This window comes from Scyliorhinus canicula, chromosome 11 (genome assembly GCF_902713615.1).
Source record: "Scyliorhinus canicula chromosome 11, sScyCan1.1, whole genome shotgun sequence".
In the NCBI taxonomy this organism is placed as follows: Eukaryota; Metazoa; Chordata; class Chondrichthyes; order Carcharhiniformes; family Scyliorhinidae; genus Scyliorhinus; species Scyliorhinus canicula.
Genome location: NC_052156.1, coordinates 23,479,867 through 23,501,593, shown reverse-complemented (window position 1 = coordinate 23,501,593; position 21,727 = coordinate 23,479,867). Strand labels below are relative to the sequence as shown.

At 45.9% G+C, this 21,727-nt stretch overlaps 1 protein-coding gene across 2 annotated transcripts in view; it reads right to left on the bottom strand.

Annotated features, from left to right (window-relative positions):
- LOC119973926 (5'-nucleotidase domain-containing protein 2-like) overlaps nt 1–21,727 on the bottom strand; it is a 142,251-nt gene that overhangs the window by 70,504 nt on the left and 50,020 nt on the right. For both annotated transcript variants that reach the window (XM_038812580.1, XM_038812579.1), the window contains one exon: nt 9,453–9,637. In XM_038812580.1, coding sequence (XP_038668508.1) covers nt 9,453–9,637 — 185 coding nt within the window. The remainder of the gene's footprint in view (nt 1–9,452; nt 9,638–21,727) is intronic.

The following is a 21,727-nucleotide window of genomic DNA, read 5'->3' as shown; positions in this document are numbered from 1 at the left end:
GACAATGTCACAGGCCCTGATCTCCTTGATCCTGAAGCGGGACAAAGACCCTGTACAGTGCGGGTCCTACAGGCCTATCTCCCTCTTGAATGTAGATGCCAAACTGTTGGCAAAGGTCCTGGCAACCAGAATAGAGGATTGTGTGCCAGGGGTAATCCATGAGGACCAGACGGGGTTCGTAAAGGGACGACAACTTAACACAAATGTCCGGAGACTGTTGAATGTGATTATGATGCCAGCAGTGGAGGGGGAGGCTGAGATAGTGGTAGCACTGGATGCGGAGAAGGCATTCGATAGGGTGGAGTGGGAATACCTGTGGGAGACGCTGGAACGGTTTGGGTTTGGGGAGGGATTTATCAAGTGGGTGAAGCTGCTGTATTCGGCCCCGATGGCGAGTGTGGTTACAAACGGGAGGAGGTCAGAGTATTTTGGGCTCCATCGAGGTACCAGGCAGGGATGCCCCCTATCCCCCTTACTATTTGCATTAGCGATCGAACCATTGGCGATGGCACTGAGGGGTTCAGGGGGGTGGAGAGGACTGACAAGGGGAGGGGAGGAACATCGGGTATCACTCTATGCGGATGATTTGTTGTTATATGTGGCGGACCCGGAAGGGGGAATGCCGGAGGTAATGGAAATACTAGCAGAGTTTGGGGACTTTTCGGGATATAAATTAAATGTGGGTAAAAGTGAGGTCTTTGTGATACACCCGGGAGATCAGGGGGAGGGAATTGGGCGGCTCCCCTTTAAGAGAGCAGTAAAGAGCTTCAGGTACTTGGGGGTGCAGGTGGCAAGGAACTGGGGGACCCTCCACAAGCTGAACTTTTCAAGGCTGGTGGAGCAGATGGAGGAGGAGTTCAAGAGGTGGGACATGGTACCGCTGTCGCTAGCAGGGAGGGTGCAGTCAGTCAAAATGACGGTCCTCCCGAGGTTCTTGTTTCTGTTTCAGTGCTTGCCCATCTTTCTCCCCAGGGCCTTCTTCAAGAAGGTAACTAGCAGCATTATGGGCTATGTGTGGGCACATGGCACCCCTAGAGTGAGAAGGATTTTCTTGGAACGGAGTAGGGATAGGGGAGGATTAGCGCTACCCAATCTTTCCGGATACTACTGGGCGGCGAACGCATCGATGGTGCGCAAGTGGGTGATGGAGGGGGAGGGGGCAGCTTGGAAACGTATGGAGAGGGCGTCCTGCGGCAATACAAGCCTGGGGGCGCTAGTAACGGCACCATGGCCGCTCCCCCCCACAAGGTATACCACGAGTCCGGTAGTGGCGGCCACCCTGAAAATCTGGGGGCAGTGGAGGCGACACAGGGGGGAAGTGGGGGGTCTGATGGCGGCGCCACTGAGAGGGAACCACAGATTTGTCCCGGGGAACACTGGCGGGGGATTCCAGAGCTGGCACAGGGCGGGCATCAGGCAACTGAGGGACATGTTCATAGAGGGGAGGTTTGCGAGCCTGGGAGAGCTGGAGGAGAAATTTGAGCTCCCCCCGGGGAACACGTTTAGATACCTGCAGGTGAAGGCATTTGCCAGACGACAGGTGGAAGGATTTCCCTTGCTTCCCGATAGAGGGGTGAGTGATAGGGTGCTGTCAGGGGTCTGGGTCGGAGAAGGGAAGGTCTCGGACATCTACAAAATAATGCAGGAGGTGGAGGAGGTATCGATAGAGGAGCTGAAAGACAAGTGGGAAGCGGAGCTGGGAGAGCAGATAGAAGATGGGACATGGGCGGATGCCTTAGAGAGGGTCAATTCGTCGTCGTCGTGCGCAAGGTTGGGCCTCATCCAATTTAAGGTGCTGCACAGAGCCCATATGACGGGGACTAGGATGAGTCGGTTCTTCGGGGGTGAGGACAGGTGTGCTAGGTGTTCGGGAAGCCCTGCGAACCATGTACATATGTTCTGGATGTGCCCGGCACTGGAAGAGTTCTGGGAGGGGGTGGCGGGGACGGTATCGAGAGTGGTGGGAACCAGGGTCAAACCAGGGTGGGGGCTAGCGATTTTTGGGGTTGGGGTGGAGCCAGGAGTACAGGAGGCAGGGGAGGCCGGAATATTGGCCTTTGCGTCCTTGGTAGCTCGGAGAAGGATCTTGATTCAGTGGAGGGACACAAGGCCACCAAGTGTTAACACCTGGTTAAACGACATGGCAAGCTTCATCCAATTGGAAAGAATCAAATTCGCCCTGAGAGGGTCGGTACAGGGGTTCTTCCGGCGGTGGCAGCCCTTCCTTGACTTTCTGGATCAGAGATAGGAACTGGAGGCCGAAACAGCAGCAACCCGGGGAGAAAGGGGGGGGGGGGGAAGGGAGGGGGGGGGGGATAGCAACGAAGGGAGCACGTCAGCGGGGGGTCGCGGGCAACGACTGCCCGAGGCCATCGGCAGAAAGGGAAAAAACGGTTTGGTTGCTAGACTGGTAGCGCGGGGGGGGGGGGGGGGGGGGGGGGGGGGTGGGGGGGGGGTGCGCGCGGGGGAGGGCGTGGGGAGGATTTTCCAGGGGGGATTTGTTGTGTTATAATTTAAAATGTAGTAGGGGTAAATGTTTGTATCGAAAAATTTCAATAAAAAATTATTTAAAAAAAAAAAAGAAAGGATATTAATGGAGGTGATGAACTGGTTTACTTGTGTCAAGTTAATTTAAGAAGTAACTTTGTAAATGGAATTGTTACAATGGGAATTATTGGTAAATCACCTATTGGAGGGATAGATTTTATTCCAGGTAATGATTTGGCCTGTGGGACAGTAATGTGATGACAACTGTATTGCACCAGATGGTTACCCATGTTGATCTTAAAAACATTTGAAAACTACTGTGGATAAAAATGAAACATTTATTGCAAATAACAAGTAATTGATTAAAAATCAATATTCTTGTACAAAAGAGGGGTTTGCTTATGAAGAAAGAGAATTGGGAAGAGCAATTGAGAATCAAACATGGAAAATGGAACACTTGAACTGTCTAAATGATAAACTTGTGAAAGCAAACTTGGCAAAAGTTGATCTTCAGGTGAAACTTGGTGAACTCAAAAGCATCAGAAGTCTCTACGAAGTATCAAGAAAAATGCCTTGAACAAGAAAAGGAATTGCTGGTGAATCAAAATAATTGGTTGAGTGCAGAATTAAAAAGCAAAACGAACTGTTGGAACTTTGTTGTGACAAGAATATTAAGTTCTTAAACTGCAACGTAAACTGGGCCAACTGAAGATGATGGTGGGTGGTATAAGTATAACAATTCTGAAGTCCTGTGAATAAAAACTGATTGCCAAATAGTGTTTCAATTGAGCAAAAAATTGTTCCAAGTAATATTACTCATGCATCAAAGTTAATAATGGACAAGAAACTGAAGTATCTGTAAAATTGGAAATTTACTAATTTCCAACAAGACGGACTGAAATTGTAGATGATCTTTCAGTCAATGACCAAAGACACTGATTTGAAAGTGCATGTCAATAATGCTCAGAGTTAAAGAAACAGCTGCAGTATCCAGTTTAAAGTGTAAAACCAGACATAAGAGATTTTTAAAAAAGTTTGGTGACATCTTGCTACAGACTGTAAAGCAGTTGTGTTATATTGCAATGACTGGTTACTGGAGAAGGTGTGTGCAGCTTGAATACACATGGCAATCCAAGGCAGAGAAACACAATCCTGGAAGTGGATCCTTGGCGAAGGCATCTGAGAGGAAGTGTTGTTTGGGAGAAGATTCTGAGCCGTGTTTTTCTGAGTGGAGCTTGGCAATACTCGAGTGGAAGCCAGAGTTCCAGTGAAATCAGTTAGGCCACAGTGTGATAAGCATCTGAGGATGTACTTACCTGGAACATTAAAGATATAGGGGTAACCTTGGCAGACCAAAAAGGTCCATTGACCCCAGTTGGAATTTTTGGTCTTGGGGTGGGCATGACTAGGAAATCCCACCCATACTTTGTAACTTGTCATTCTTAAAATGTTGTGCAAATCTGTGAAGAGATAGGTGGGGTAAAGGAGCATTGTATTATAGTCAATCTTTCATGTTTATTAAATGTTTTAGCCTTTTGTTAAAAGTTAATCAGCAGTCCTGTGACTCTGGCCATCCACGTCTCTAAAAAAAAACATTAAGTTATGGACCAGTCCATCGAGCCAGGGTTCCATTCAACTGCCCAGTGGTAACATCAGCCGTGATTGGAACAGCTAAAATTACTTACGTAACACATGCCCAAAATCTGCCTCAGACTTTTCCTGTTTTGAAAAGCTTCCTGAAAAACTATCTCCCTAGTTATGCTTTCAACACAAGTTGCATTCTGCCTGATGTCACTTTTCTGTAAAGCACCGTGGAGGGTCTGTTTGTAGTGTATGGAGCCAAGAAGGACTACCTGCACCTCTATTGGTAACTTGGCTAGACACAGAGGTGTCCTAACAGTGCTTGGAAATATTCAGGTTCTGAATAACTACTGAATGGCTTCCTATTAATAAAGTGATGATTTGCATAGGGGGCTATTACAAGAGATTCCAACTAATAGAGTATTTTGTCTGGTACAGTACCAGGTAACATAAAGCAAAAGGAGCTGGTTTCATGAGTCAGCATTGAGCTTTATAATGTAACAATATATACACTGTATAATTAAAGTCTACAAGTTAAATGTGATGCTTTCTAGCTAATATAATTGCTGACTTTACATAAGAACTAGGAGCACGGGTAGGCCATCTGGTCCTTCGAGCCTGCTCCGCCATTCAATGAGATTATGGCTGATCTTTTGTGGACTCAGCTCCACTTTCCTGCCCGAACACCATAACCCTTCATTCTTCAAAAAACTATCTATCTTCATCTTGGAAACATTTAATGGAGGAGCCTCAACTGCTTCACTGGGCAGGGAATTCCATAGATTCACAACCCTTTGAGTGAAGAAGTTCCTCCTGAGCTCAGTCCTAAATCTACTTCCACTTATTTTGAGGCTATGCCCCCTAGTTCTGCTTTCACCCGCCAGTGAAAACAACCTCCCCGCATCTATTCCTTTAATAATTTTATATGTTTCTGCAAGATCCCCCGTATCCTTCTAAATAACGAGTACAGTCCCAGTCTATGCAACCTCTCATTGTAATCCAATCCCCTTAAATTGGGATTAACCTAGTGAATCTCCTCTACACGCCCTCCAGTGCCAGTGCGTCCTTTCTTAGGTAAGATCCCAAAACTGAACACAATACTCCAGGTGTGGCCTCACTAATACCTTATACAGTTGCAGCATAACATCCCTAGTCTTAAACTCCATCCCTCTAGCAATGAAGGACAAAACTCCATTTGCCTTCTTAATCACAATTCCCATTTCTTGAATACTCTGCATTAATCACACCAAAATCTGTTGTCTTCAACTGGTTGTTCCTAAGCAAGAGAAGCAATGTACTACAATCAGACACTAATTAATCCCCTAAAACCATCATGCCTCATCTGTAGCATAATTATGAGTAATTTCCCACTGTTCAATTATGTAATTATCCATTGCAGAAATATTCTGCAGGCTTTTCATAAATAATAGAATACATAATCAAACTACTGACACAATGCTGACAAGCATATGGAAAAGCAACATCTATCAACATCAGAAACAAACAGATTAAACGTTTTAGGTCAAAACCCTTCATTCAGATGAACATTGTTTGTTTTTGTCTTTGAGTGGAAAGAATGGGTTAATGACTCGCAAGAAAAGTTATTTTTCTTCACCCTTCCCCAGCCTGTGCTGCAAGTAATGAACCACATTAAGATTTTCTCCGATAGTAGAACTCTGCGCATACACATGATTGGTCAATTGTAGCGACGATTACAGATGGACCAGTGTGGCCTTAACTGATTTCCAGTTAACTAGTGTCCAGCTGGGTTACCAGACAGTAATCAGCATCTCAAAGTCAAAACTCAACCTAGCATCATCCCATAATGTTTCCAGATGAAAATCAGCATCTTCAGTACATATAATGAACTGAACTGGAGATCTTGCTCATTTCTTTGGCTCAAGTTTTTACCTTCCAAGGGCAGCACTGTGGTGCAGTGGTTAGCACTGCTGTCTCACGACGCCAAGGTCTGATCCCGGCCCTGGGTCACTGTTCATGTGGAGTTTGCACATTCTCCCCGTGTTTGTGTGGGTTTCACCCCCACAGCCCAAAAAGATGGGCAGGGTAGGTGGATTGCCCATGCTAACTTACCCCTTAATTGGAAAAGATGAATTGGGCACTCTAAATATAAGTTTTTACCTACCACACCTGTCATATTCAAATTGCAGCATTGCATTACAGCCATTGCAATTTGGTCTTTCAAATCAGTGCTCGCCAAGGCATGTTACAGAATGGTAGGATGCTACTTATCTCTCCACCTTCTCGTATCAAGCATTTGGCATCACAGTTGAACAACTAGGGGTGACAGAGGCTCGGTCAGCTTGGCTGCCAGCTCTCAGTTCAAGGAGGTTGTTATACAAGAGACAAGGAGAAAATTCAAACCATGAAACCTGGTGTATTCTTTACATCAAGTGGCATTAATGCCAGACAGCTAAATAACACAAGTTGCACTAACAGGCTGATTTACTTTGCTCCATTTTTTCCAGAGAGTACCTCCATCAACAACTTCCCATGTTTCCAACACCTCATAAAGATCATGCACCGGCTGCTCTTCTTCCTCTTGTATAAACTAGTAAGAAGTCTTACAACACCAGGTTAAAGTCCAACAGGTTTGTTTCAAACACGAGCTTTCGGAGCACGGCTCCTTCTTCAGGTGAAGCCGTGCTCCGAAAGCTCGTGTTTGAAACAAACCTGTTGGACTTTAACCTGGTGTTGTAAGACTTCTTACTGTGCTCACCCCAGTCCAACGCCGGCATCTCCACATCATTGTATAAACTAGCCCTTTCACAACACCGTCCATTCAAGACAATTCACAGCACTATTTATCACCTCTTTAGAAACCTCCACTGCTGTCCTGCTACTACCTTGCACGTCCAGTAACAATTGTTCAGCATCTTATCTTGCATGAGATGTAATTTTCTGCAGCTAAATATTGGGAATACGGGGCGGCATGTGGCACAGTGGTTAGCCTGGGACTGCGGCACTGAGAACCCAGGTTTGAATCCTAGCCCTGGGTCACTGTCCATGTGGACTTTGCACATTCTCCCCATGTCATCATGGGTTTCACCCCCACAACCCAAAGATGTGCAGGTTAGGTGGACTGGCCACGCTAAATTGCCCCTTAAGTGAAAAAAAAAAGAATTGAGTAATCTAATTTTATTTTTAAAAATACATAAATAAATAAATAAATAAATATTGGAAATACTGAAGCTATTTATTTAAACCTCTGCCACAAATTGTAGAACCTTTCACTCTAAAAGGAATCAAGGTTATGCGGTGCAGGCAGGAAAGAGGAGTCAGATCAGCCACGATCTTATTGAACAGTAGAGAATTGTCATGCGGGAGTACCTTTAAAAAATAGGTGTTTACTACTATAGTGATGTCAGAGTGTGGGTGAAGCTGGGCTGTCTGTCAGCTTTTTACTTTTGTTTTAGGCTGTTTGCTGCAGGGTGTGTTTTAGTTTTGTTTTCAGTGTTGGAGCTGAAGTCAGACAGAGCATGGTTACTGTTGACCTCTCTGCCATGAAAAGAATATCTCTTGATCATTTGGTGAATTCAGAAATATAAATGTTTTAAGTAGTGACTTTAACCTGTTGTGCTTCTGTTAAAGGTTATGGGCGGTATTCTCTCCCCCCCCCCACCTTGTCGGGTGGGAGAATCGTCAGGGCGGCGCGCAAATCGCACCACGCCGCCCCGACACCCGCACGCGATTCTCCCACCCCCCAAAACCAGCGCCGCGCGAATCACGCATGGCCGCTCGGAGAATCGCTGCAAACGGCGAGCGGCGATTCTCTGGCCCGGATGGGCCGTGGCCACACGTAAACGGCCGAGTCCCGCCGGCGCCTTCCATACCTCCATTCCCGGGGGGGCCTCCGTTGGGGTCTGGCTGCGATCGGGGCTCACCGATTGGCGGGCCGGCCTCTCTCTCTTCCCCCCCCCCCCCCCCCCCCCCCCCGGGCCTACTTCCTTCCACGGCCAGTCCCAGAACCCCAGCACCATGTTGGTGAGGGGCCGGAGCGTTCCGTGAGGTAGCCGCGCATGCGCTAGTTGGCGCCGGCCCAACTGCGCATGCGCGGGACCCAAGGTGCTGCGTCTTTTACATGGCACCAGGTCTCTGATGCCACGCCGAGGCCCCACCCTCGTAAACCGCGCGACGCCCCTACTAACCCCACGGAGGGGGGAGAATAGGCGGTCTGGGAACGGGCGCCGACACCAGAGTAAAACACTCCGGTTTTTACTCCTGCGTTGGCACTTAGACTCCGTTGGGAGAATCCCACTCTATGTTTTTTGTAAGTCTTCTGGATGCAAAAAGGACAGCGTAAGCATTACTTAGTGTTGTATTCTTTGGGGGTTGTATTTGAATTGATGGTTGCTAAGATGTTCACTGTATGTTTTAAAAAGGTTAACTTGAGTTCATAGGGCAGCACGGTGGTGCAGTGGTTAGCATTGCTGCCTACGGCACTGAGGACCCGGGTTCGAATCCCGGCCCTGGGTCACTGTCCGTGTGGAGTTTGCACATTCTCCCCGTGTCTGCATGGGTTTCACCCCCACAACCCAAAAGATGTGCAGGATAGGTAGATTGGCCACTCTAAATTGCCCCTTAATTGGAAAAAATAATTGGGTACTCTAAATTTTTTTTAAAACTTGAGTTCATAGAATAAACATTGTTTTGCTTTAAAAAATACTGCTGTCATTTCTGCTGTACCTCACCTGTAGAGTGGGCCGGGTGCTCCCCATACTGCAATCTATTAAAAGTTGTGGGTCAGGTGAACTCCATGATACACTTTGGTTCTCTAAACCCTGGCCCATAACAGAATTCTCAAAGAGCCAAATGGCCTGGCCCTACTTATTATCTTAACTTCACAATCAACACAAACCACCTCCTCAGCCATGAAGAAATAATCCTAAATCATCTTCCTTGACAATTACATGTGATTAATTTCATGGCACAAACACTTGGGAGTGAAGTGGCTTAATTCCATTGGCAATTGAGTGCAATCTTTCTAAAAATAAATCAGCCTTGCAGCTAAGGAAAGATTGAATTCAATGTAGAAGGCTCATTTAGATCCAAAATGTCAACTGTTTCGCTCCACAGATGCTGCCAGGCCTGCAGCGTTTATCCAGCAGTTTCTGTTTTTATTTTATATTTGAATTCAATGTATTTTACTTATAATAAACATAAGCTCATCACATAGCTAGGATACCCATATACTATAAATGCAAGGCTAAAATTTAAGATGCTCACCTATTCCCTAATTCCCATTATCTACCAACAGAACCCATTGCTTTATGGTGGTTGAAAGTGAAATGTTCAACGGCATTTAAGCTTTATGCTCAGAGAAAATTAGTGCAATCATTTTGAGAAACATTAACATGTAAACTTACCTTGTGCTGATCAACGAGGATTTCTCGTGCCGTGTTGAAGATCATGGTGTGCAATAGATTGGAATACTGCGCAAGAGTATAATCATAATCAAATCCATAAATTTCAATGTCCTCCAATTTAACCTCATTATTGGAATAGATGTTTGCAGGATTAAGGAGGTTGCATATTCCTGGGGGAATAAGTTCTGGAAAAAAAAAACAATTTACTGAATTGTAAGTCATTAAAACTGTGGCACTGCACCTTATGCCATCAGACAAGTGTCATACCTCCAACGTTACAGGGAAAGTAAGTGATTGGTTTAAATAATATTAATCTGTGAAATTGCCAATCTTATTGACTAAATTGGAATAAACCCAAAGTAGTAGCAAGTGCTAATGAGGAAAAATAACCTGCAGAAAACCAAAGCAATCAAGTCCCTGATTCCTGTTTTCTCAAGTCAATTTGCCTTTCCCCAAATCATCTAGCACCACAAAATTAAACAGTCAAACTGTTATATTTTTGTAAATCAATGCATCTCCATGTTGTGTTTCACATGATTACATGGTGACATCAGCAAAGGTATTTGGGAGATTTCCCTCCCTTTCACCTTGGACTGTAAGCAAGCAACACCTTGCTAATAAAAGTCTGACTAAAAGCAAATTACTGCGGATGCTGGAATCTGAAACGAAAGAGAAATGCTGGAAAATCTCAGCAGGTCTGGCAGCATCTGTAGGGAGAGAAATGAGCTGACGTTTCGAGTCTGCTGACTCTTTGGCAAAGCTTTGACAAAGAGTCATCGGACTCGAAACATTAGCTCTTTTCTCTCCCTACAGATGCTGCCAGACATTGAGATCTTCCAGCTTTTTCACTTTGTTACTAAAGTCTGACAATCTTTTACGTAACCTACGGTGTGGTAACCTTTTCATGCTTTGTTTCTACTGTTGAAGAAAGAGCAGAATGTCTATAACACAATACACATGCTCACAAATAATTTATTCATGCTGTTTTCAGCTGCGCTTTTCCTTCTTTCCATGGGTCAGTGAGAGCACCTGATCGCTAACATTCGACCCACCTTCTCCCCACATTCTTACTGCACCCCTCTTGCTCTATGTTCCCCCTCTTCACCCCTCGGGTCCACCTTGTCCAGCTCCTTGTAATAATCCCTAAACGCCTCATTTATCTTCCCCGGCTCCAACACCACATCCCCTGACCCAGTCCGTATCTTCAATATTTCCCTGGATGTGACCTGCATCCACAGTTGATGTGCTAACATTTGACTCGCCTTCTTCCCATATTCTTACTGCACCCCTCTTGCTCTATGTAGCTGTCCTTGCGCCCTTCCCATTGTCAACCTACCAAATTGCCCCTGTAATTTTTTCCTCCTCGCCAATCCCTATGTGGTGGGTGCCCTTGAGTACTCCCTATCAACCTCCACTATCTCGTTCATTGCCTTTCACATGCCTCCCTCTGTTCCCTATCGGCATGTGTCTTGAACAAGATAATCTCCCCCCAGACCACCGCTTTTAGCGCTTCCCAAAAAGTGGCCGCTGACACCTCCCCGTTTTAAGAACATAAGAACATAAGAACTAGGAGCAGGAGTAGGCCACCTGGCCCCTCGAGCCTGCTCCGCCATTCAATTAGATCATGGCTGATCTTTTGTGGACTCAGCTCCACTTTCCGGCCCGAACACCATAACCCTTAATCCCTTTATTCTTCAAACAACTATCTATCTTTACCTTAAAAACATGTAATGAAGGAGCCTCAACTGCTTCACTGGGCAAGGAATTCCATAGATTCACAACCCTTTGGGTGAAGAAGTTCCTCCTAAACTCAGTCCTAAATCTACTTCCCCTTATTTTGAGGCTATGTCCCCTAGTTCTGCTGTCACCCGCCAGTGGAAACAACCTGCCCGCATCTATCCTATCTATTCCCTTCATAATTTTAAATGTTTCTATAAGATCCCCCTCATCCTTCTAAATTCCAACGAGTACAGTCCCAGTCTACTCAACCTCTCCTCATAATCCAACCCCTTCAGCTCTGGGATTAACCTAGTGAATCTCCTCTGCACACCCTCCAACGCCAGTACGTCCTTTCTCAAGTAAGGAGACCAAAACTGAACACAATACTCCAGGTGTGGCCGCACTAACACCTTATACAATTGCAACATAACCTCCCTAGTCTTAAACCCCATCCCTCTAGCAATGAAGGACAAAATTCCATTTGCCTTCTTAATCACCTGTTGCACTTGTAAACCAACCTTCTGTGACTCATGCACTAGCACACCCAAGTCTCTCTGAACAGCGGCATGCTTTAATATTTTATCGTTTAAATAATAATCCCGTTAGCTGTTATTCCTACCAAAATGGATAACCTCACATTTGTCAACATTGTATTCCATCTGCCAGACCCTAGCCCATTCACTTAACCTATCCAAATCCCTCTGCAGACTTCCAGTATCCTCTGCACTTTTTGCTTTACCACTCATCTTAGTGTCATCTGCAAACTTGGACACATTGCCCTTGGTCCCCAACTCCAAATCATCTATGTAAATTGTGAACAATTGTGGGCCCAACATGGATCCCTGAGGGACACCACTAGCTACTGATTGCCAACCAGAGAAACACCCATTTATCCCAACTCTTTGCTTTCTATTAATTAACCAATCCTATATCCATGCTACTACTTTACCCTTAATGCCATGCATCTTTATCTTATGCAGCAACCTTTTGTGTGGCACCCTGTCAAAGGCTTTCTGGAAATCCAGATATACCACATCCATCGGCTCCCCGTTATCTACTGCATGGTAATGTCCTCATAAAATTCCACTAAATTAGTTAGGCATGACCTGCCCTTTACGAACCCATGCTGCGTCTGCCCAATGGGACAATTTCTATCCAGATGCCTCGCAATTTCTTCCTTGATGATAGATTCCAGCATCTTCCCTACTACCGAAGTTAAGCTCACTGGCCTATAATTTCCTGTTTTCTGCCTACCTCCTTTTTTAAACAGTGGCGTCACGTTTGCTAATTTCCAATCCACCGGGACCACCCCAGAGTCTAGTGAATTTCGGTAAATTATCACTAGTGCATCTGCAATTTCCCTTGCCATCTCTTTTAGCACTCTGGGATGCATTCCATCAGGGCCAGGAGACTTGTCTACCTTTAGCCCCATTAGCTTGCCCATCACTCCCTCCTTAGTGATAACAATCCTCTCAATAGCCTCATTTCTATCAGTCGCTGGCATGTTATTTGTGTCTTCCACTGTGAAGACCGACCCAAAAAACCTGTTCAGTTCCTCAGACATTTCCTCATTTCCCATTATTAAAACTCCCTTTTCATCCTCTAAAGGACCAATATTTACCTTAGCCACTCTTTTTTGTCTTATATATTTGTAAAAACTTTTACTGTCTGTTTTTATATTCTGAGCAAGTCTTCTCTGCCTTGCACTTTTCCCCTTACTTCCTTTTGCTTCTGTCCCTGTTTTACTACCTTCCAACTTCCTGCATCGGTTCCCATCCCCCTGCCACATTAGTTTAAACCCTCCCCAACAGCTCGAGAAAACACCCCCCCTAGGACATCGGTTCCAGTCCTGCCCAGGTGCAGACCGTCCGGTTTGTACTGGTCCCACCTCCCCGAGAACCGGTCCCAATGCCCCAGGAATTTGAATCCCTCCCTCTTGCACCATCTCTCGAGCCACGCATTCATCCTATCTATCCTGACATTCCTACTCTGACTAGCTCGTGGCACTGGTAGCAATCCTGAGATTATTACCTTTGAGGTCCTACTTTTTAGTTTAACTCCTAACTCCCTGAATTCCGCTTGTAGGACCTCATCCCGTTTTTTTACCTATATCGTTGGTGCCTATGTGCACCACGACAGCTGGCTGTTCACCCTCCCCCCCCCCCCAGAATGTCCTGCAGCCGCTCCGAGACATCCTTGACCCTTGCACCAGGGAGGCAACATACCATCCTGGAGTCTCGATTGCATCCACAGAACCGCCTGTCTATTCCCCTTACGATCGAGTCCCCTATCACTATAGCCCTGCCATTTTTCTTCCTGCTCTGCTGTGCAGCAGAGCCAGCCACGGTGCCATGAACCTGGCTGCTGCTGCCTTTTGGTTCAATTATACATAATCTTTAATCACAGCCCGCACTTTATCGCAAAACCCTCTATCTGCCAACAACCCAAATCAAGCCTCTGCTCCCATCCTGATCTAAGCTGAATCTCCAGTCAGTGGGGCGTATGGTCCGAGATTACTATCCCACATAGTCTGCCCCCTCCACCCCAACCACAATCTCTCGGCTCACCATAAAAAAAGACGGTTGAGTTCACTCTATACACGTGATAAAAAGGAATACTCCCTTCCCCCTGTGTTCTTAAAGCGCCATGGATCCACCATACCCATTTTTCCATAAACCCGCCCAGCTCCTTTGCCATTCGTATTCTACCCATTGACCTTGGTCTCGACCTATCTACCCTCGGCTCTAGGACACAATTAAAATCTCCTCCCATAATCAACTGGAGCGTGGCCAAGTCCAGGATCGCTGCCAGCAACCCCCTCATAAAATTCTAATTCAGTGCATACACATTCACCAATACCACCGGCGTCCCTTCTAATACCCCACTCACCATCACATATCCCCCACCCGGGTCCCTCACTTCCTTTGCGCTTTAGGATTAAGATTAGGAGAATTTTCTTCACTCAAAATCTCTTGATCTCTCTGATCTGTGACCCCAGCCAAGATTAAATCGACACGTGTTAATACAAATAGTCCTTTGAAACTATTAACTGAGTCAGTCGTGTGTTATACTGCTTTAACAAATTTGCTATGTTACTGATGCACAAACTATTGAAGATGTAGCAGGACGTAAGAAATAGGAATAGGTCATATCAGTCTGCGAGCTTGATGCGTCATTCAATATTATCTCAATTTCACTTTCCCACCTGCTCTCAATATCCCTCGATTCCCAAGAGACCAAAAATCTGTCTATCCCAACCCTGATAAATTCAATAATAGAGTATCTATATCCCGCTGGGGTAGAGAGTCCAAAGATTTTAAGTGAAGAAAATTCTCCTCATCTTAATCCTAAAGCTTGCGGGAAGTGAGGGACCCGGGTGGGATATATGTGATGGTGAGTGGGGTATTAGAAGGGACGCCGGTGGTATTGGTGAATGTGTATGCACTGAATTGGAATTATGTAGTTTTTATGAGGGGTTGCTGACAGCGATCCCGGACTTGGCCACGCACCAGTTGATTATGGGAGGAGATTTTAATTGTGTCCTAGAGCAGAGGGTAGATAGGTCGAGACCAAGGTCAATGGGTAGAATCCGAATGGCAAAGGAGCTGGGCGGGTTTATGGAAAAGATGGGTATGGTGGATCCATGGCGCTTTAAGAACACAGGGGGAAGGGAGTATTCCTTTTTATCACGTGTATAGAGTGAACTCAACCAACTTTTTTTATGGTGAGTCGAGAGATTGTGGTTGGGGTGGAGGGGGCAGACTATGTGGGATAGTAATCTCAGACCATACGCCCCACTGACTGGAGATTCAGCTTAGATCGGGATGGGAGCAGAGGCTTGATTTGGGTTGTTGGCAGATAGAGGGTTTTGCGATAAAGTGCGGGCTGTGATTAAAGATTATGTATAATTGAACCAAAAATGGGGAGGTGTCAGCGGCCACTTTTTGGGAAGCGCTAAAAGCGGTGGTCTGGGGGGAGATTATCTTGTTCAAGACACATGCCGATAGGGAACAGAGGGAGGCGTGTGAAAGGCAATGAACGAGATAGTGGAGGTTGATAGGGAGTACTCAAGGGCACCCACCACATAGGGATTGGCGAGGAGGACAAAATTACAGGGGCAATTTGATAGGTTGACAACGGGGAGGGCGCAAGGACAGCTACATAGAGCAAGAGGGGTGCAGTAAGAATATGGGAAGAAGGCGAGTCAAATGTTAGCACATCAACTGTGGATGCAGGTCACATCCAGGGAAATATTGAAGATACGGACTGGGTCAGGGGATGTGGTGTTGGAGCCGGGGAAGATAAATGAGGCGTTTAGGGATTATTACAAGGAGCTGGACAAGGTGGACCCGAGGGGTGAAGAGGGGGACATGGGACGGTTCTTAGATGAATTGGAGTTTCCACAGTTGGAGAAAGAGCAGAGGCAGGCACTAGAGGAGCCCCTGGGCTGAGGGAGGTATTGGACAGTATAAGGGGTATGAAGTCTGGTAGGTCATGGGCCCGAAGGTTACCCAGTGGAATTCTATAAGGTGTTCGCGACAGACCTGGCAGTGCATCTCTTGGGGGTGTTCAATGAGATGTTGGAGAAGTGGGAGCTGGCGGAGACAATGATGCAGGCAATGATCACAATAATACCAAAAAAGTGGAAGGGCCATATCGTTGTTAAATACGGATGGCTAAATTGGTGGCGGGAAGAATGGAAGGTTGTGCCCTGGGGGTGGTTGAAGAGGACCAAATAGGCTTTGTAAAGGGCAGGCAGCTTTCTAATAATATAAGGAGGCTCTTAAATGTAATCATGACCCTGTCAAGAGCCGAGATACCGGAGGTGGGTGGTGTCCATGGACGCGGAGAAGACATTTGATCGGGTTGAGTGGCGGTACCTGTTTGAGGTCCGACGAAGGTTCGGGTTTGGGCCAAAGTTTGTGGCATAGATGCGCCTGTTATATGTGGCACCAGAGGAGAGTGTGCGGACCAATGGCATGGGTTCACAGAACTTTGAACTGCACAGGAGAACAAGGCAGTTGTGCCCGCTGTTGCCTCTGTTGTTTGCGCTAGCTATAGAGCCTCTTGAGGTTAGCAGAGTGGCGAGGGATTACGAGGGGACGAAGGGAGCATCGGGTGTCGCTATGCGCGGACGACCCACTATTGTATGTTTCAGACCTGTTGGAGGGCATGGAGAGAATCATGGGCCTGTGGGGAAGTTTGGGGCATTTTCAGGATACAAGTTAAATGTGGGGAAAGTGAAGTGATCCTGGTGAATGAGTTAGGTCAGCGAGCCAATCAAGGGGGATGCCATTTAAAGGTGGCCTAGACAGGTTTAGATATCTGGGGATTCAGGTAACGAGGGAAATCAGTGATGCTACACAAATGGAATTCAACAAAACTGATAGAGGAGATTAGCGAGGATCTGAAGAGGTGGGACACGCTGATTTGACTTTGGAAGTGAGGGACCAAATGGTGAAGCTGAACATTCCGTCCAGGTTCCTGTTCATATTACAGACACTCCCGAGCTTTGTACCGAAGGCTTTCTTTCGTAAACTGGATATGATTAACTCAGATTTTGTATGGGCTGGGAAGGTGCGAAGGGTTAAGAGAACCCTGTTGCAGAGACAGAGGCTGAAGGGAGGGTTTGTGTTGCTGAACCTCTACATTATTACTGGGCGGTAAACGTGGAGAAGGTGAGACGGTGTTGGGAAGGAGACGGGGCAGAATGGAGGAAGAATCCTGTAGGGGGGCCGGTTTGAGTGACATGGCGACGGCGGCATTGCCAATGACACCAAGGAAACACTCAGATAGTGCAGTCCATGGTGAAGGTCTGGGACCAGCTGAGGAGGCATTTTAGGATAGAGAGGATGTTGGTGCAAAACCACGGGTTTGAGCTGGGGGCGGGGGATAGATGGCATGTATTGGAAGTGGAGAAAAGTGGGATTGGTTAAGGCGAGGCATTTATACCTGGAAGAAGGGTTTGCCAGTATAGGGGAACTGAAGGAGAGGGTAGAGCTCCAAAGAGGAAGTGAGTTTAGGTATCTACAGGTAAGAGACTTCGTGCGGAAGGTTTGGAAGGAGTTCCCCAGGTTGCCGAGGTACACCCTGTTGGAGCAACTGCTTCTTCCGGATGTGGAAGGGGAGGGCAGGATCAGAGACACAGACGGGTGGCTGGGAGAGCAGGGAGGTTAACAGATGGTGAAGATTAAGGAGAAGTGGGAGGGGGAGCTGGAAGGAGAGATAAACAGGGGAGGGTGGAGTGAGGCGCTACGAAGGTAAATGCGACCTCCTCGTGCGCAAGGTTGAGTCTGATACAGTTCAAGGTGGTACACACGGTACATATGGCTCGGGCAAGAATGAGTGGGTGGATCCTTTGGTGGCGATATCGGAACAGCTGGAGCTGATGGAGGGGAGGAGGGCCAATGTGGTGGCCTTCGTATCTCTGATTGCATGACGAAGAATTCTGCTGGAGTGGCGGTCAGCAACACCACAGGAGGTGCCTGCTTGGCTTGGGGACTTGTATGACTTTCTTCGGTTGGAAAAGATCAAGTACGCATTAAGGGATTCAGCGGAGGGCTTTGAGGCAAGGTGAGGGGAGTGTTCATGGTCATGTTTGAGGAGCTGTTCATTGCAGGGGGTGAGAGGAGGGAGAAAAAAATTTGTATAAACTATAGTTGTGTTGGGGAATTTGTTCCCTGAATTGTTTTATGTTTTGTAACCTTTTGTATAGGTTTTGAGTAAATTACATTTTTTTAAAAAGGCATTGAGTCATAGAATACTTACAGTGCAGAAGGAGGCCATTCGGCCTATTGAATCTGCACCGAACCTATGAAAGAGCACCCTACCGAGACCCACTCCCCCACCCCATCCCCGTAACCCCACCTCTCTTTGAACACAATCCACCTAACCTGCAAATCTTTGGACTGTGGGAGGAAACCAGAGCACCCGGAGTAAACCCACACAGCCACAGGGAGAAAGTGCAAACTCCACACAGTCACCCAAGGTTGGAATCAAACCTGGTTCCCTGGTGCTGTGAGGCAGCAGTGCTACATGCTGTGCCACCGTGCCACCCCAAGTGGAGACCATCTATGTGAATAAATTCCCCTCCACCTCCACCAGCCTTGGCCTTGAGTATTATGTGTAGCACCTAATCAAATGCCTTTTGAAAATCCAAGTGTGCTACTACATTGACTGGCTCACCTTTCCCTACCAAGTTACTTACAAATGCAAAAACTTCCTCACTCAAATTCCAGCACTTCCCAGTGGCTGATGCCTGGTTAATTGGCCAGTACCGCCCTGCCTAGTCAAGGCAGGACCGACCGCATGGGAATGCGACAGCCCAGCCAAAAGGTCTACGGACTTTCAGTGGTACTCGATGATCCCTGCAGCAGGCAGGGCTGGCAAATCCCACTCCCTTTTTTTCCCTCCCTCCCTCCATTTTTGAATACCGAATTTGCATTTGTTAACTTCCAATCCACTGGAACCATTCTAGAATCTGAGGAATTGTGGAAAATCATTGCCAGTGTATTCACTTTCTCTACAATTTCCTCTTCTGGAATCTTAGTACGATAGTCATCAGGGTCTTCGGGACTTTATTTCTCCAGTACATATTAATTACCCAAGTTCTTCACTTAGCCCTTTTTTAACCCTCCTTTTTTCATAATTTGTGTCTTCTACTGTGAATATTTGTTCAATGGCTCTGCTAATTCCAGAGATCTTGTGGCAGAGTCGGGAGCATCCCTGCCTCCGAGCCGGAAACTCCGAGTTCAAGTCCCACTACAGGACTTGGCCACAGAAGCTGCATTCATAATGTAGCCAATCATAACATGGAAAACTCTTCCAATATGCCAATGGCGGGCGGTAAGAGAGTCCACTGGTCAGCCATGCTTGATGTGCGGTGGTGCCCTTGAAACTTTGGTCTTTGTTCCAGCAAAACACTAGCCATGGAAATAGACATAAGTACGTGCTTGATCTACCTCATATGTGACTAGATATAATAAAGGTATATCGCCTGTCTCTGCATCTAAGAGATTAATATATTGACTTTAGCTACTCTCCTTTTCACGTACTTACAGCTTGTTTATTCTCATTTCCTTTTCAGCAACTCTTGGTTACCCTTCCCGGTTTCTAAAACGCTTCCAATCCTGAGGATTGCTACTATGCTTTGCACCTTTACAAACCTCTCCTTATAATCTATAGCTTCCATAATAAGTCACTGTGAAACTTTAAGGCTGAGATGAAATGTGGAATAAATTGAATCATTTAAATATTTCCCACTGTTTATTTCCTACAATTCCCACCCAATCAACCTTTGCCAGTTCTTTCCTCATACCAATAAAATTGGCTTTGTTAAGTTTAAGATTCTTGTTTTGAATGGGAGTGTGTCGCTCTCAAACTTAATATATATATATGACCATTTCCCAGAGGATTTTTCACCGAGACAGCTAATTAAACCTATCAATTACTGGTAGCTTTATTTCCCTTGTTGCTTCCACAATCTATTGTTCTAAGAAGCTGTTGTAAAAGCATTACACAAATGCATAATTCAGATTATCTTTACCCATTTGGTTTGTCTGGTCTATATGAAGATTAAAAGTCCCCACAATTGTCTTTGAACTCAGCTTTGCTAGACCGTTTCAGAGGGCAGTTAAGAGTCAATAACAGGGCAGCACAGTGGCGCAGTGGATAGCACTGCTGCCTCACTGGCACCGAGGTCCCAGGTTCGATCCCGGCTCTGGGTCACTGTCCGTGTGGAGTTTGCACATTCTCCAGGTGCCTGCCTGGGTTTCGTCCCCACAACCCAAAGATATGCAGGCTCGGTGGATTGGCCACGCCAAATTGCCCCTTAATTAGAAAAATGAATTGGGTACTCTAAATTTAAAGAAAAGAGTCAATAACATTGCTGAGAGTCAGTCACATATAGGCCAGACCAGGTGAGGATGGCAGATTTCCTTCCCTAAAGCTGTGAACCCAAATGGGTTTTTACAAAAATGATAGCCATCAAGGTCACCATTATTGAGGCAGACTTATTATTTCAGATTTATTCGTTGAATTCAAATTCCACCAGCTTCTGTGATAGGACTTGAACCCATGTCTACAGCACATTAGCCAAGGCCTCTGAATTAGTAGTCTAGCAGAATTACCACAACACTGCTGGAATCTTTATTTTCCAACCTAGGTTATCTTGTAATCATGTCTCTGCAATGGGAACTGCATTCTGGGTCCCCAATTACCAGCATGTAATGCCATGGGAGATACAAGCATGAATTCATTACAATCTTTACATCACTGTGATTTGCCTGTATTACTTCAGGCACTATTGAAGCATATTTGGAGATTTCCACAGGCAATTTTAAAATGTCTAGCTTATGGATATGATTGCTGACCATGGCAAAAAGGAAAATTGCCTTTTGGAGGTTTAATGTTGACTGGAAAATGTAGTGAAACAACTGCAAAGAAAAATCCAGTTAACTATGGTTCCATTTGCTTTCAATACATTGCCACACAGTGTATTCAACCACTATTTTAAATAAGCCTATGAATACATGCTAGAAGAATATAATTAACTTTGCAGAAAAAATTGGCAAGGGCATTTTTTCTTTTATAGTCACATTATGAACAGTAAAACAAAGGAACAGAGTGTTGAGGTGTGGAATATTTATATGTGATTGTACGCAGTAAAGCAACAGTGAAACACATGCTTTGTAATGTAAGAAAATGTAAACAAGACATGAAAAAGTTGCGCATAGGCAGTCGCATTGTACCAGAAGCAAGTTATTTAACTAGCCACAGTCATTGTTATTTAATACAATATTAATATGTTTGGACATGCATTTTTAGTGCGTCAGTATTGCAAATAAATAATTCCCAAAAATTGCATAGCTTTTAAAATGTTTTTGTAGTGTTTGTACTTCATTCTTTAGAAAATAAATGCAGTACCAATGGCCACGGCCCAATCATCTTCAGTTATTTTATTGATGGTCTTACCTCCCATCATAATGCCAGATGTTCACAGGTGATTACACAATCTATAGAATCCCTACAGTGCAAAATGAGGCCATTCAGCCCATTGAGAACACCCTACCTCAGCCAACTCTCCTGCCCTAACCCTGCAGCTACACCCAACATGCACATCTGTGGACTCGAAGCGGCAATTTAGCATGGCCAATCCACCTAAACTGTAGGATTGTTTGGACTGCGGGAGGAAACCAGAGGACCCAGAGGAACCCACAGAGATTGGGGGGGGGGGGGGGGGGGGGGGGAGACGTGCAGACTCCACAGTCACCCAAGGCTAGAATTGGACCCAGGTCCCTGGCACTGAGAGGCAACAGTGCTAATCACTTCCACCTTGTCATACCATTCGCAGATCCTCATATACTGAAGCAGTCCCTGTCCACATGTAGCAAGACCTGGATAATATCCAAGCCTGGGCTGATGTGTGGCACAAATATTACTTGCAACCTAAGCTCAGGCAATGTCCACTCCAAGAGAGAATCTAACCATCTCCACTTGGTACTACTGTAGAGGAATCTCTACTATCAACATCCTGGGAATTATCATTGGTCTGCTTC